Source organism: Oncorhynchus masou, unplaced genomic scaffold (genome assembly GCF_036934945.1).
Source record: "Oncorhynchus masou masou isolate Uvic2021 unplaced genomic scaffold, UVic_Omas_1.1 unplaced_scaffold_1268, whole genome shotgun sequence".
Taxonomy (NCBI): Eukaryota; Metazoa; Chordata; class Actinopteri; order Salmoniformes; family Salmonidae; genus Oncorhynchus; species Oncorhynchus masou.
In genome coordinates this window covers 164,134-179,964 of record NW_027002511.1, presented here as the reverse complement: position 1 = coordinate 179,964, position 15,831 = coordinate 164,134, and the positions used below count along the sequence as shown (strand labels likewise).

Sequence of the window (15,831 nt, the reverse complement as noted above, 5' to 3'; positions counted from 1 at the left end):
GAGTTGGAATCCCGCCCCTGCAGCTCCTCTTAGGCCACGCCTCCCTGCAGCTGGCCCAGATCGTTACTGCTGCATCCGCCACTTCTGCCGCCAACCCCCCCCCCACCACCCTACACTCACCTCCTCTCGCCCCCTTCATCAACCTCCTCACAGCAGCAGCGACCGTCAATAACATGTCCCGTCCCTATATGACCCCTTAGGGGATCAGTACTCTTCACAGGCCCAGAGATCTGCCGCCCTAATGGGGCAGTACGGACTCACACAATCCCAGGCCGGAAGGGACCCTCTGGGGGCCTCCCGCCTTGGTCTGGGGTCTGGTGGTTGTGGTGGTGGTGGTTCCTCCGGCCAGGGAGGCATGATGTCCTCGATGGTGGCCCAGCAGATGGGGTATGACCCGGGGCAGAGATCGACCGGGATGACCCCTGAGATGGAGACCTCCATAGACCACCACATCCGCGGGGCCAGAGAGGAGGTGAGGCTGCTCAGCCAGTTGATGCAGCAGAATAAGAAGCAGCAGGTCTCACTGGACGCCCAAGACCTTCGCCTAAGTCGCGACCCCATGGACGAGCTCTCGTCTGGGGGAGGGCTGGGAGGTTACACACCTGGCCGGACCTCCAGCGACCAGCAAAGTTCCATGGACCCCTGGTCTGGCTTCCTGACCCAGTCTGCTTCCTCCAAACTCTTCTCCTCCACCCTTCCTGAGTACCAAAGCCAAACCTCTGGGTTTGGAGGTGCGGGAGTGCTGGGGTCCACCTCCAGAGGTTCCGAGGCACCCATGAGCGCCTCGTCCGCAGCCTCTCGTCCAGCCCGGTACACGTCTGAGTCCGCCAGCAGCATCCTGGTGAGTTTCGGCTTGTCCAATGAAGACCTGGAGCTCCTCAGCCACTACCCAGACGATCAACTGACCCCAGACAACCTGCCCTTCATCCTCAGAGACATCCGCATCCGTAAGGCCAATAGAACTATGGATGTGGACCCTCGGCCCAAGGTAGGCGGTGGACCTGGCCCAGGGTCCGACCACGGTGGTGGAGGACAGAGCAAAGTGATCGATTACGAACATTCTCGTGCTACTAAATACGACAGTTATGATGATGGCGATAATAGCCAACCCGATAATTACAGCTCGCGCAATCCGCTCCCGAAAGAGAAGCCAAAATATGACATGGTCAGAGACTCGCTGAGCGGGTACGCCGGCCATTCCATGACCTCCGACCTTTCCAAGCAGCGTACCCAACAGCAGCACATCCACAGCCCTGCGGTCCAGAGCCCCATCCCCATGACAGACACAGGCTCTCGCATCGGCCTTCCTCCGCCTTCCAGCCAACCCCAGCAGACCCTCAAAACCCACGGCTCATCCTCTAAAGCAACATCCAAGCCCATGAACATCCCTGTCCGCAGCGGAGACCAAGGACTCAACCGACTCCTGGCGTCCCAGAATCAAGGCAACGCCCGGGGCCACGCTCAGCCCCGGTCCGGCCTGGTGGTTCTTGGTGGTGGAGTTGGGGTCAGAATTCCAGGACTCAGGGTTGGAGGTGTCCCGTTCGGGGTTCCTCCTCCCACGACACCCCCCATTTGGCCTTCCCTATTCCCCATCATGAACCCGTCAATCCCACCTCCTGGTCATGTCCCGGTGACATTTCCTCCGCCCCGGATTGGTCCGATGCCTTCCATGCACCAGCAGATGAACCTACCTCCCCCGTTGATGATGATGACGAAGAGGTTACCGACCCCGACCATGATGAGCGAATATAAAAATATATATATATTGTTGAACCTCATGTTGTAACTCAAGACTTTGCTTCTTGTTGAATACATTTTTGTTTATTCAAACACTTCAGTCTAGCTGTGTGATTGTCTCATGTATTTCACGGTGAGTTGAGACGTTCTAAAATGGATGAAAATCATTAAATAAAACAGAAAAGCTTATTTTTTTTGTATAAAAAAATATTTTCTCCTCTGGATATGAAGACATCGAATCCTGGACTGAATTCAACATTATTCTATTGTCGTTATGGAAAGTTTTCATGAGATACAATTAAAAAACTTTTATTTATTTATTTATTTTTATAATTTTTTAAACCTCCTTGAAATATTGTCATTTTATTTGTGTGTGAAGGCCATCTTTAAGACATTCCGTTATAAAATGCAGTTTTAATTGTGACTTTTGATGACCGTGATTTGCCATGAGGATGACGAGTGCTCGAAGACGATACAACCAATGACAAGATGAGAAGCTGCCAGAGAACAACCATCAATCAATCAATCAAATGTATTTATAAGTCCCTTCATTAATCAGCTGATGTCACAGTGCTGTCCAGAAACAAGGAAGTTTAGGCTCCATCTCTAGACATCGACCGTTGTGAATTAATGGACTATTTACGCCACCTATTTTTTATTTTTATTTTTTTACTCAAACCCTGATATCATTGTATTTTATACCCTTGTGTTTTAAACCAGTGAAACAACACACTACTTACTGCGTTTAATTTTACAATCGATTTAGTCACTTTGGGAAGTACGTTGTTTTTGGGAAGAAGATGGCTGCTGAGAGGATCCGTTCCAGAGAAGAACCCCGGAAGATTCCAGATGCTGCCATTTTTTTTTCCAGCATCAGACTTTTGCCGTTAATCTTTTTCTTGGTAGAACAGAGAGACTATTTTTACCATGTTATTTTTTCCCCCAACATTGTATAAATCAACTCCTGCTATGAAAGCAGAAAGAAATTGGACTCAAATTGTATTGAAAGTGCTTGATTTAGAGGAGTTTGGGGGTTATTGGTGATGTTGAGAGGTGAGGAGGAGGAGGAGGATGAAGACCCAGACTGATTGTCTCTGTTTGCTGTTTTGATCAACAGAACTGGATCGAGCATCAAAACACCGGTCTCCACGTTGAGAATTGCCGTCTACTCAGGAAATCGTGAGTCTTCTTCTCTCTTTTTTTATATATCACTTCTCCCTTTCTCTCTTTTCTCAGCCTCCCCCCCTCATCTCCTCCCCTCAGTCCCTTGTATCCTCTCCCCTCATCTCCTCCTCAAAAAACCCACTGGAGGAAAAAGTCTGGAGTGGGGAGGGCGTTGATATCTTGTCCAATACAGTTGAGAATAATGAGCGGAGATTTGGATGCGAGGAAAATCGCGGAAATAGGAATTGAAATCTACGTCCACTGATGACCTCACGTTGTAGCTTGTGCCAGTCACCTGTTCCATTTCCTCCTTCCAGGTATCCCGACTGGAAAGTAGAAACTGTCGCTGTATCAAGGTGAGTCCCCTACCTGTACTGTGCTCTATAATAGAAGGTAATTAAATGTCCCTTCGATTTAGGTCACTGCTGACTGAATGGTTTTATAAGTTGAGTCTTAGCGTCTGTTGGAAGTATGTAAACACTCCCCTTTCCATCCTTTACGTTACCAACCAGAATAACTTCATCAGCCTGACCACCTCTTCCTCCTCTCATCCTCCTCCTCTCTCCCCTTTCCTCCCCCTCTTTCTCCCCTTTCCTCCCCTTCTTTCTCCCCTTTCCTCCCTCGCTCTTTCTCCTCCTCTCTTTCTCCTCCTCTCCCCTTTCCTCCCCCTCTCTCCCCTTTCCTCCTCTCACCCCTTTCCTCCTCTCTCCCCTTTCTCCTCCTCTCTTTCTCCTCCTCTCTTTCTCCTCCTCTTTCTCCTCCTCTCTCCCCTTTCCTCCCCTCTTTCTCCCCTTTCCTCCCCCTCTTTCTCCCCTTTCCTCCCCCTCTTTCTCCCCTTTCCTCCCCCTCTTTCTCCCCTTTCCTCCCCCTCTTTCTCCCCTATCCTCCCCCTCTTTCTCCCCTTTCCTCCCTCGCTCTTTCTCCTCTCTCCCCTTTCTCCTCCTCTCTTTCTCCTCCTCTCTTTCTCCTCCTCTCTCCCCTTTCCTCCCCTCTTTCTCCCCTTTCCTCCCCCTCTCTCTCCTTTCCTCCCCCTCTCTCTCTCCTTTCCTCCCCCTCTCTCTCTCTCTCCTTTCCTCCCTCTCTCCTTACCTCCCCCTCTCTCTCTCTCCTTTCCTCCCCCTTTCCTCCCCTGCTCCTAGTAGAAATGAAAGCAGCCACCTGTCCTCCAAGCTCCGTCGGACAACACGCTCCGCCTCCCGTTCTTCATCCTGGTCTCGCTCTCCTTCTCCTCCTCGCCCCTTCTCCTACTACACCCCTTCCTCCTCTACTCGCCGACCACGATCCAGGGAACGATCCCGCGAACGTCGACACGACACCACCACTCGGCGTTCCCGGTCTCCGGGTTCACTTCGGGGCAGGGAGAGAGAACGTGACCCTCCGACCTCGTCGTCTTCCCACCGGGATCAGGAACGTCGACCTCAGACAGCCTCTTCATCCCGGAGGTAAGATAACAGACTTTTAAATTAGTTAATATGTTTGAATATTCCTCTCTTTAATGAGTTAATATGTATGAATATTCCTCTCTTTAAAGAGTTAATATTTATGAATATTCCTCTTGTTAAATGAGTTAATATGTATGAATATTCCTCTTGTTAAATGAGTTAATATGTATGAATATTCCTCTTGTTAAATGAATTAATATGTATGAATATTCCTCTCTTTAATGAGTTAATATGTTTGAATATTCCTCTCTTTAATGAGTTAATGTTTGAATATTCCTATTTTAAATGAGTTAATATGTATGAATATTCCTCTCTTTAATGAGTTAATATGTATGAATATTCCTCTTTAATGAGTTCATATGTTTGAATATTCCTATTTTAAATGAGTTAATATGTATGAATATTCCTCTTTAATGAGTTCATATGTTTGAATATTCCTATTTTAAATGAGTTAATATGTATGAATATTCTTCTTTAATGAGCTAATATGTTTGAATATTCCTATTTTAAATGAGTTAATATGTATGAATATTCCTCTCTTTAATGAGTTAATATGTATGAATATTCCTCTCTTTAATGAGTTAATATGTATGAATATTCCTCTCTTTAATGAGTTAATATGTATGAATATTTCTATTTTAGATGAGTTAATATGTATGAATATTCCTCTTTAATGAGTTCATATGTTTGAATATTCCTATTTTAAATGAGTTAATATGTTTGAATATTCCTCTCTTTAATGAGTTAATATGTATGAATATTCCTCTCTTTAATGAGTTAATATGTTTGAATATTCCTCTCTTTAATGAGTTAATATGTTTGAATATTCCTATTCCTTCATCCAGGTCGCGCTCTAGGAGCTATGAGCGGGAGAGAGCGAGGGAACGTCGGGAGACGACGAGGAGGAGCAGCCTGCCGAAGTCTAACAGTGCTGAGAGACTGGCCAAGAAACTACTGGAGTCATCTGGTGAGACACACACACACACACACACACTGGAGTCATCTGGTGACACACACACACACACACACACACACTGGAGTCATCTGGTGACACACACACACACACACACTGGAGTCATCTGGTGACACACACACACACACACACACTGGAGTCATCTGGTGACACACACACACACACACCAGTGCACGGTTCTGTCTGTCTGGTGACTGACCTGCTTATACTAGATAGACAGACCAGAGAATAACACGTTTAGAAATGGTAAAACAGACAGAAAAATACATAATAATAATGTTTTGAAGTGTCGGTCCTTTATCTAGGAGATATGAGACATATTTTTAACCCCAAAACACTGTCGTCTTCGGGAGGGTCTCCTAGATAACAGGTGTAGTAGACCTTACAGTGAAATGCTGAATACAACAGGTGTAGTAGACCTTACAGTGAAATGCTGAATACAACAGGTGTAGTAGACCTCACAGTGAAATGCTGAATACAACAGGTGTAGTAGACCTCACAGTGAAATGCTGAATACAACAGGTGTAGTAGACCTTACAGTGAAATGATGAATACAACAGGTGTAGCAGACCTCACAGTGAAATGCAGAATACAACAGGTGTAGTAGACCTTACGGTGAAATGCTGAATACAACAGGTGTAGTAGACCTCACAGTGAAATGCTGAATACAACAGGTGTAGTAGACCTTAGAGTGAAATGCTGAATACAACAGGTGTAGTAGACCTTACAGTGAAATGCTGAATACAACAGGTGTAGTAGACCTTACAGTGAAATGCTGAATACAACAGGTGTAGTAGACCTTAGAGTGAAATGCTGAATACAACAGGTGTAGTAGATCTTACAGTGAAATGCTGAATACAACAGGTGTAGTAGACCTTACAGTGAAATGCTGAATACAACAGGTGTAGTAGACCTTACAGTGAAATGCTGAATACAACAGGTGTAGTAGACCTTACAGTGAAATGCTGAATACAACAGGTGTAGTAGACCTTACAGTGAAATGCTGAATACAACAGGTGTAGCAGACCTTACAGTGAAATGCTGAATACAACAGGTGTAGTAGACCTTAGAGTGAAATGCTGAATACAACAGGTGTAGTAGACCTTACAGTGAAATGCTGAATACAACAGGTGTAGTAGACCTTACAGTGAAATGCTGAATACAACAGGTGTAGTAGACCTTACAGTGAAATGCTGAATACAACAGGTGTAGTAGACCTTACAGTGAAATGCTGAATACAACAGGTGTAGTAGATCTCACAGTGAAATGCTGAATACAACAGGTGTAGTAGACCTTACAGTGAAATGCTGAATACAACAGGTGTAGTAGACCTTACAGTGAAATGCTGAATACAACAGGTGTAGTAGACCTCACAGTGAAATGCTGAATACAACAGGTGTAATAGACCTCACAGTGAAATGCTGAATACAACAGGTGTAGTAGACCTGACAGTGAAATGCTGAATACAACAGGTGTAGTAGACCTTACAGTGAAATGCTGAATACAACAGGTGTAGTAGACCTTACAGTGAAATGCTGAATACAACAGGTCTTCTCCTCTTCCAGCTGGTTTCTCTCTGTAACCCATGTCTCCTCTTCCAGCTGGCCTCTCTCTGTAACCCATGTCTCCCCCTCCCCTTCCAGCTGGTCTCTCTCTGTAACCCATGTCTCCCCTTCCAGCTGGTCTCTCTGTTACCCATGTCTCCCCTTCCAGCTGGCCTCTCTCTGTAACCCATGTCTCCCCTTCCAGCTGGCCTCTCTCTGTAACCCATGTCTCCCCTTCCAGCTGGTCTCTCTCTGTAACCCATGTCTCCCCTTCCAGCTGGTCTCTCTGTAACCCATGTCTCCCCTTCCAGCTGGCCTTTCTCTGTAACCCATGTCTCCCCTTCCAGCTGGTCTCTCTCTGTAACCCATGTCTCCCCTTCCAGCTGGCCTCTCTCTGTAACCCATGTCTCCCCTTCCAGCTGGTCTCTCTGTTACCCATGTCTCCCCTTCCAGCTGGCCTCTCTCTGTAACCCATGTCTCCCCTTCCAGCTGGCCTCTCTGTTACCCATGTCTCCCCTTCCAGCTGGCCTCTCTGTTACCCATGTCTCCCCTTCCAGCTGGCCTCTCTCTGTTACCCATGTCTCCCCTTCCAGCTGGCCTCTCTCTGTAACCCATGTCTCCCCCTCCCCTTCCAGCTGGTCTCTCTCTGTAACCCATGTCTCCCCTTCCAGCTGGCCTCTCTCTGTAACCCATGTCTCCCCTTTCAGCTGGCCTCTCTCTGTTACCCATGTCTCCCCTTCCAGCTGGCCTCTCTCTGACGGAGAACACCAGCCTGGAAGTTATGATGCAGTCCCTCGCCCCCGCCCTCCTGGCAGAGCTCGCCAAGAAGAAGGGAGCCGCCGCCTCCTCTTCCTCCTCAAAGGGAGGTGCCTCTCGGAAAACTGAAACGGGAATGTCCAAGTCGGGAAGCAAGCTCGGATCTGGAAGGTCATCAACCAGGAAATCGTCCTCTCCCTCCAAGTCATCCAGCTCCACTTCTACCAAGGTGTGGATTTTGTCTTCCAGACGTTTAAATGAAACTGTTAAAGCCTCTTGAAGCTAGGGGGCACTATTTGTATGTTTGGAAAAATAACGTTCCCAAAGTAAACGGCCTATTTCTCAGGACCAGATGCTAGAATATGCATATAATTGTCAAATTAGGATAGAAAACACTCTCTAAAGTTTCCAAAACTGTCAAAATATTGTCTGTGAGTATAACAGAACTGATATTGCAGTTGAAACCCTGAGGGAAATCCAATCAGGAAGTGCCTCTTATTTTGAAACCTCTCTGTTCCTATGCATGCCTCTCCTCCATTTAAAGGGATATCAACCAGATTCCTTTTTCTATGGCTTCCCTAAGGTGTCAACAGTTTTTAGACATAGTTTCGGGCTTTTATTTTGAAAAATGAGCATGAAAGATCACATTGCGTAAGTGGATAGGTGGGGGCTCTCAGAGTGAGTTGTCGTGACCGCTCTTTCCTGTGGATTTCTGAACATAAGCAACAAACAGAGGTATTTTGGATATAAAAATAATCTTTATGGAACAAAAGGAACATTTGTTGTGTAACTGGGAGTCTCGTGAGTGAAAACATCCGAAGATCATCAAAGGTAAACGATTAATTTCATTGCTTTTCTGATTTTTCGTGACCAAGCTTCCTGATGCTTAGTGTACATAATGCTATGCTAGGCTATCGATAATCTTACACAAACTCTTGGATTGCTTTCGCTGTAAAGCATAATTTCAAAATCTGAGACGACAGGTGGATTAACAAAAGGCTTAACTGTGTTTTGCAATATTGCACTTGCATATGAATATTTTTTAGTAATATTATTTGACTGTTGTGCTCTGCTATTCAGCGGTTGCTGACAAATGATCCCGCGACACGGTTGGGTAGCGTCAAGAAGTTAAGAACACTGGCAGGGACAGTAGAGAGCTGATGATAATCTGCTACGTTCGCTCCCCCAAACCGTAGAATGACCAGTATTGTCTTCCCTCCCCCAAACCATAGAATGGCCAGTATTGTCTTCCCTCCCCCAAACCATAGAATGGCCAGTATTTTCTTCGCTCCCCCAAACCATAGAATGGCCAGTATTGTCTTCCCTCCCCCAAACCATAGAATGGCCAGTATTGTCTTCCCTCCCCCAAACCATAGAATGGCCAGTATTGTCTTCCCTCCCCCAAACCGTAGAATGACCAGTATTGTCTTCCCTCCCCCAAACCGTAGAATGGCCAGTATTGTCTTCGCTCCCCCAAACCATAGAATGGCCAATATTGTCTTCCCTCCCCCAAACCATAGAATGACCAGTATTGTCTTCCCTCCCCCAAACCGGGGTTTTTCTACCTGGGGGGCGGGGTTTTTCTACCTGGGGGGCGGGGTTTTACTGCCTGGGGGCGGGATTTTACTACCTGGGGGGCGGGGTTTTACTACCAGCTCACTGACAGTATCTCTCCTCCTCTGTCTCTCTCTCTCTCTCTTCCTCTGTCCTCTCTCTCTCTCTCTCTCTTCCTCTGTCTCTCTCTCTCTCTCCTCTGTCTTTCTCTCTCTCTCTCTCTCTCTCCTCCTCTGTCCTCTCTCTCTCTCCTCCTGTTTTCTCTAGACGAAGAAGAAACGAGGCCCAGGGACCCCAGCTCTGATAAAACTGATGAATATCCCTCAGCACACAGCTCATGATGAGGTGATGAAGGCCGTGGAACCCTTCGGAAAGATCAACAACATCATCCTGCTCAAGTCCATACAGCAGGTAGATTAGATGTAGAGTACCCCATTCCACCTGTTAGTACCCCTTATTGTCTCTATTTCAATGTAGAGTACCTCTTATTGTCTCTATTTCAATGTAGAGTACCTCTTATTGTCTCTATTTCAATGTAGAGTACCCCATTCCACCTGTTAGTACCCCTTATTGTCTCTATTTCAATGTAGAGTACCCCATTCCACCTGTTAGTACCCCTTATTGTCTCTATTTCAATGTAGAGTACCCCATTCCACCTGTTAGTACCCCTTATTGTCTCTATTTCAATGTAGAGTACCCCATTCCACCTGTTAGTACCCCTTATTGTCTCTATTTCAATGTAGAGTACCCCATTCCACCTGTTAGTACCCCTTATTGTCTCTATTTCAATGTAGAGTACCCCATTCCACCTGTTAGTACCCCTTATTGTCTCTATTTCAATGTAGAGTACCCCATTCCACCTGTTAGTACCCCTAATTGTCTCTATTTCAATGTAGAGTACCCCATTCCACCAGTTAGTACCCCTTATTGTCTCTATATCAATGTAGAGTGCCTCTTATTGTCTCTATTTCAATGTAGAGTACCCCTTATTGTCTCTATGTCAATGTAGAGTACCCCATTCCACCTGTTAGTACCCCTTATTGTCTCTATATCAATGTAGAGTGCCTCTTATTGTCTCTATTTCAATGTAGAGTACCCCTTATTGTCTCTATGTCAATGTAGAGTACCCCATTCCACCTGTTAGTACCCCTTATTGTCTCTATTTCAATGTAGAGTACCTCTTATTGTCTCTATTTCAATGTAGAGTACCCCTTATTGTCTCTATTTCAATGTAGAGTACCCCATTCCACCTGTTAGTACCTCTTATTGTCTCTATTTCAATGTAGAGTACCTCTTATTGTCTCTATTTCAATGTAGAGTACCCCATTCCACCTGTTAGTACCCCTTATTGTCTCTATATCAATGTAGAGTACCTCTTATTGTCTCTATTTCAATGTAGAGTACCCCTTATTGTCTCTATTTCAATGTAGAGTACCCCATTCCACCTGTTAGTACCCCTTATTGTCTCTATTTCAATGTAGAGTACCCCATTCCACCTGTTAGTACCCCTTATTGTCTCTATTTCAATGTAGAGTACCTCTTATTGTCTCTATTTCAATGTAGAGTACCCCTTATTGTCTCTATTTCAATGTAGAGTACCCCATTCCACCTGTTAGTACCCCTTATTGTCTCTATTTCAATGTAGAGTACCTCTTATTGTCCCTATTTCAATGTAGAGTACCCCATTCCACCTGTTAGTACCCCTTATTGTCTCTATTTCAATGTAGAGTACCCCTTATTGTCTCTATTTCAATGTAGAGTACCTCTTATTGTCTCTATTTCAATGTAGAGTACCCCATTCCACCTGTTAGTACCCCTTATTGTCTCTATTTCAATGTAGAGTACCTCTTATTGTCTCTATTTCAATGTAGAGTACCACCTTATTGTCTCTATTTCAATGTAGAGTACCTCTTATTGTCTCTATTTCAATGTAGAGCACCTCTTATTGTCTCTATTTCAATGTAGAGTACCTCTTATTGTCTCTATTTCAATGTAGAGTACCCCATTCCACCTGTTAGTACCCCTTATTATCTCTATTTCAATGTAGAGTGCCTCTTATTGTCTCTATTTCAATGTAAGTACCTCTTATTGTCTCTATTTCAATGTAGAGTACATCTTATTGCATCTATTTCAATGTAGAGTACATCTTATTGCATCTATTTCAATGTAGAGTACCTCTTATTGTCTCTATTTCAATGTAAAGTACCCCATTCCACCTGTTAATACCCCTTGTTAATGACCCCCCCAGTCCTTCCCCTTGTTAATGACCCCCCCAGTCCTTCCCCTTGTTGATGACCCCCCCCCCCAGTCCTTCCCCTTGTTGATGACCCCCTCCCAGTCCTTCCCCTTGTTGATGACCCCCCCAGTCCTTCCCCTTGTTGATGACCCCCTCCCAGTCCTTCCCCTTGTTGATGACCCCCCAGTCCTTCCCCTTGTTGATGACCCCCCTCCCAGTCCGTCCCCTTGTTGATGACCCCCTCCCAGTCCTTCCCCTTGTTGATGACCCCCCCCAGTCCTTCCCCTTGTTGATGTCCCCCCTCCCAGTCCTTCCCCTTGTTGATGACCCCCCCTAGTCCTTCCCCTTGTTGATGACCCCCCAGTCCTTTCCCTTGTTGATGACCCCTCGAGTCCTTCCCCTTGTTGATGCCTCCCCCAGTCCTTCCCCTGGCCTCCCCCCAGCCCCAGTCCTTCCCCTTGTTGGTGTACCCCCCCAGTCCCCACAAGGAGGTTATTAAAACTGGACACTGTTACATAGACACAACTAATCAACCACAAATACATCTCTCTCTCTTTCCCTCTCTGGCCCGGTCCCTCCCTTCCTCGCTCCATATTAGTTTCTGTTTATTTTTAAAAAATGTCTAAGAAACTCTCTCTCTCTCCCCCCCCCCTCTCTCCACCCCCCTCTCTCTCCACCCCCCTCCCTCTCTCCACCCTCCCCCCTCTCTCTCTCCACCCCCCCCCCCGTAGGCGTCAGTAATGTTTGAGAAAGAGGAGGATGCCAGACTGCTGGCTAGCTGTAAGACCCTGACCATCAAAGGCCAGGTCGTTATCATAAGGATGGAGGAAGAGACTCTGCTGGAGGACTCAAAGGAACTGGACCGGGCCAAGAAGTCTTCTTCTGAAAGGTAACAACCGTGTAGCCACTATTTCTTAACCTCTTGTGACTAGGCGGCAGTATTTTCATTTTTGGAAAAATAAAAAAATAAATATATATATAACGTTATAAAACAACGTTCCCAAAGTAAACGGGATATTTTGTCAGGACAAGATGCTAGAATATGCTTATAATTGACAGATTAGGATAGAAAACAGTCTAAAGTTTCCAAAACTGTAAAAATATTGTCTGTGAGTATAACAGAACTGATATTGCAGGCGAAAGCCTGAGAAAAATCCAATCCGGAAGTGACTCATGTTTTGAAAGCGCTTGCGTTCCAATGCGTCCCTATTGAGCAGTGAATGGGCTATCAACCAGGTTACTTTTTCTCCGTATTCCCCAATGTGTCTACAGCATTGTGACGTAGTATTACGCATTTATGTTGAAGAATACCCGTAAGCGGCTACATTGCACAAGTGGTCACCTGATGGCTCTCAGAGTGATTCTCGCGTAAAATACAGAGGTAGCCATTTTTCCAATCGGTCCTACTGAAAAACCAATTGTCCCGGCGGATATATTATCAAATAGATATTTGAAAAACACCTTGAGGGTGGATTATAAACAACGTTTGCCATGTTTCTGTCGATATTATGGAGCTAATTTGGAATATTTTTTGGCCGTTGTCGTGACCGGAATTTCCGGTTGATTTCTCAGCCAAACGTGAAGAACAAACGGAGCTATTTCGCCTACAAAAATAATATTTTTGGGAAAAAAGGAACATTAGCTGTCTACCTGGGATAAGACTCCCATTCGGAGTCAGTGTCACTGTGAAAGAAACTGTTAGAATAGTTTCACATATGAGCACCTGTATCAACAGGTATAATCAACAATATATATGAGTACAAGGTTGAATATATTATTATGACCTGCTAGATCTACTGTCTCTTTTTATATTATGACAGACCAGCTAGATCTACTGTCTTTATTATATTACAACAGATCAGCTGTATCTACTGTCTCCATTTCACTTTGGCCGTTGTTGTGGGCCTGCCCTCCCCTCAACAGCCTCAAATAGGCTATTTCATGTGGGTTGGGGTGGGGCGGCAGACACACGTATCTCACATTTCATGACATTAAATGTTTATATATATTGCTTCTAAAAATAAAATAAAAATCACAAATAATAATTTTATATTATTCTTTTCAAAAAAGGGCATTAGCATGATAAGAACTTACCAAAACGATGTCTTCTCCCGTTCCAAAAATATTCCTCCACAATTGCTAAATGAATCGTCCTACAACAATCAACAACAACAATCTCTGTCTCACTTTCCCAATCAATTTATTCTAAAATTGTGTGTACATCTGTATATCTAGACTTAGATTTAGCTTTCCTTGACTTAGTCGCCATACTGATTGATATATAAACAGCTGAATCTGCGCGTTTACTAAACAATGCAGTGCAGTAATATGTGTTTCTCCTTCCGGTATGAAACTTCACTAGCGAATGACTCTCGTTACGCTGGAGCTTATTACATGGGTCGGTAGCACATAAGCAGGACCTATTTACCTCAGCTCGTTGTGGCTATCTACCCAGCTAGATTTCAAGACGATCAGTGGTCATTGGGTTAAAAGACAGTCAATCGACGAAACAGCAGGCAAATCATTTGTGCACAATGATGTCATGACTTGTTGTCTTCAAATCGGTGTCTTTCAGTCGATACGTCCCGCGAAATGGCCCATCAGGTTTGGTTGTGATTGCAGTGAAACCAAACATGACTGGAAAAGTCATTTACCTGGAAATGGAATGAGACGGAATTCACGACACAAGCGGGTTCACAAAATGTTTCGCGCTCGGCTGTAAAAACAGGTTTTATCAAACAATGAGCATTGGAATTGCAAACAGACGAAGATCGTCAAAGGTAAATTACTTATTTTAATGCAGTTTGTGATTATGTCACACCTGTGCTGGTTGCATTTTTTATTTTTATTTATTGGGCATTTTTTCACAGTAAATCCTTTTTTAAAATCTTTTTACATTTTTAAATTAAACGCAGTTGGATTGGCAAGATTCTAGGCTTTCGAAACATGTGAGACACTTGTATTTTCATAAATGTTTAATATGACTTATTTATGTAACGATCATGATAGGATGTTAGTGTGTTAGATCCACTTGACTGGCCAGCTAGCCTTAGCCAATGTAATGTTGCTATATGTCATACAGGCATCTCTTTGGTAGAAGGACACTGATGCACCAACATGGGGTTAGCTTTATTTATTCATTAGTATAGTAGAATGATATGTCTCTCCTTCGGAGAGAGTTTTTATCTTCATATCAAATCGTTTCTGGGTTACAATATGTATGTTGTGGAATTTCAGCCCGGTTCAGAGAGGTTAAAAGGGTATTTTTGTTCTCTGTTAAGTTTATCGTCTCATTAGTCGGCACCATCACTAACATGGTGGGTGGACGTCAACGCTGCCCTTTTCAACATTTTATTTACAAAAATACAAATCTCCCCCCTCTCTCTCTTCCCTTTCCCCTCTCTCTCTTCCCCTCCCTCTCTCTCTTCCCCTTCCCTCCCCTCTCTCTCTACCCCCTCTTCCTCTCTCTCTCTCTCTTTCCCTCTCTCTTTCTCTCTTCCCCTCCCTCTCTCTCTTCCCCTTCCCTCCCCTCTCTCTCTACCCCCTCTTCCTCTCTCTCTCTCTTTCTCTCTACCCCCTCTCTCTCTTCCCCCTCCCTCTCTCTATCTCTTCTCTCTCTCACTCTCTTCCACTTCCCCGCTCTCTTCCTCTTCCCCTCTCTCTCTCTTTCCCCTTTCTCTCTCTCTCGGTCCACGTTTCCCCTCTCTCTCTTCCCCTCGCCCCCTCTCTCTCTCTCTCTGTCCACCCTTTGCCTCTCTCTCTCTTTCCCTCTCTCTCTCTCTCTCTCTCTATCTCTTCTCCTCCCTCCCTCTCTCCCCTCCCCCTCTCTCTTTCCCTCCCCCTCTCTCTTTCCCTCCCCCTCTTTCTTTCCCTCCCCCTCTCTCTTTCCTCTCTCTCTCTCTTTCCCCTCCCCTCCCTCTCTTTCCCTTCCCCTCCCTCTCTCTTTCCCCTATCTCTCTCTCTCTCTTTCCCTTCCCTCCCTCTCTCTCTCTTTCCCTTCCCCTGCCTCTCTCTCTTTCCCCTCCCTCTCTCTCTTTCCCCTCTCTCTTTCCCTCTCTTCCTCTCTCTCTCTCTCTCTCTCTCTCTCTCTTTCCCCTCTCTCTCCCTCTCTCTCCCTCAGGAAAGCGACAGCAGCCCAGTCCCAGACCAGCACCACCAAGTCAACTAAAACATCTACCAAGTCTTCAACGACCGCAACTAAACCGCAAACTGCCGGTACCAAGAACGCGCCCAAGGTGTGTGGATCTAATACCAAGTCCAAGGGGAAGAGTCCCCTCGGTCCTCAGCAGGTACGTTTTGGGCTTCTTCTTCTCTATTCTTTACACAAGAGCGCTGGTGTCTCTCCAGGGAGTGTCTGTGAGCTCCAGATCTCTAGACACTAAGGACTTCTAGCGAGCAGGTAGGAGGTGTAAACGAGCCAAAGTC

The 15,831-nt window shown here is 45.4% G+C and overlaps 1 protein-coding gene across 1 annotated transcript in view; it reads left to right on the top strand.

The window, feature by feature from the left end:
* Positions 1 to 241: 241 nt before the first annotated feature.
* LOC135530132 (zinc finger protein 638-like) overlaps positions 242 to 15,831 on the top strand; it is a 30,967-nt gene continuing 15,377 nt past the window's right edge. The window contains exons 1-9 of the mRNA XM_064958517.1: positions 242 to 1,782; positions 2,815 to 2,916; positions 3,219 to 3,257; positions 4,044 to 4,343; positions 5,189 to 5,310; positions 7,604 to 7,845; positions 9,438 to 9,581; positions 12,138 to 12,295; positions 15,527 to 15,695. Coding sequence (XP_064814589.1) covers positions 242 to 1,782; positions 2,815 to 2,916; positions 3,219 to 3,257; positions 4,044 to 4,343; positions 5,189 to 5,310; positions 7,604 to 7,845; positions 9,438 to 9,581; positions 12,138 to 12,295; positions 15,527 to 15,695 — 2,817 coding nt within the window. The remainder of the gene's footprint in view (positions 1,783 to 2,814; positions 2,917 to 3,218; positions 3,258 to 4,043; positions 4,344 to 5,188; positions 5,311 to 7,603; positions 7,846 to 9,437; positions 9,582 to 12,137; positions 12,296 to 15,526; positions 15,696 to 15,831) is intronic.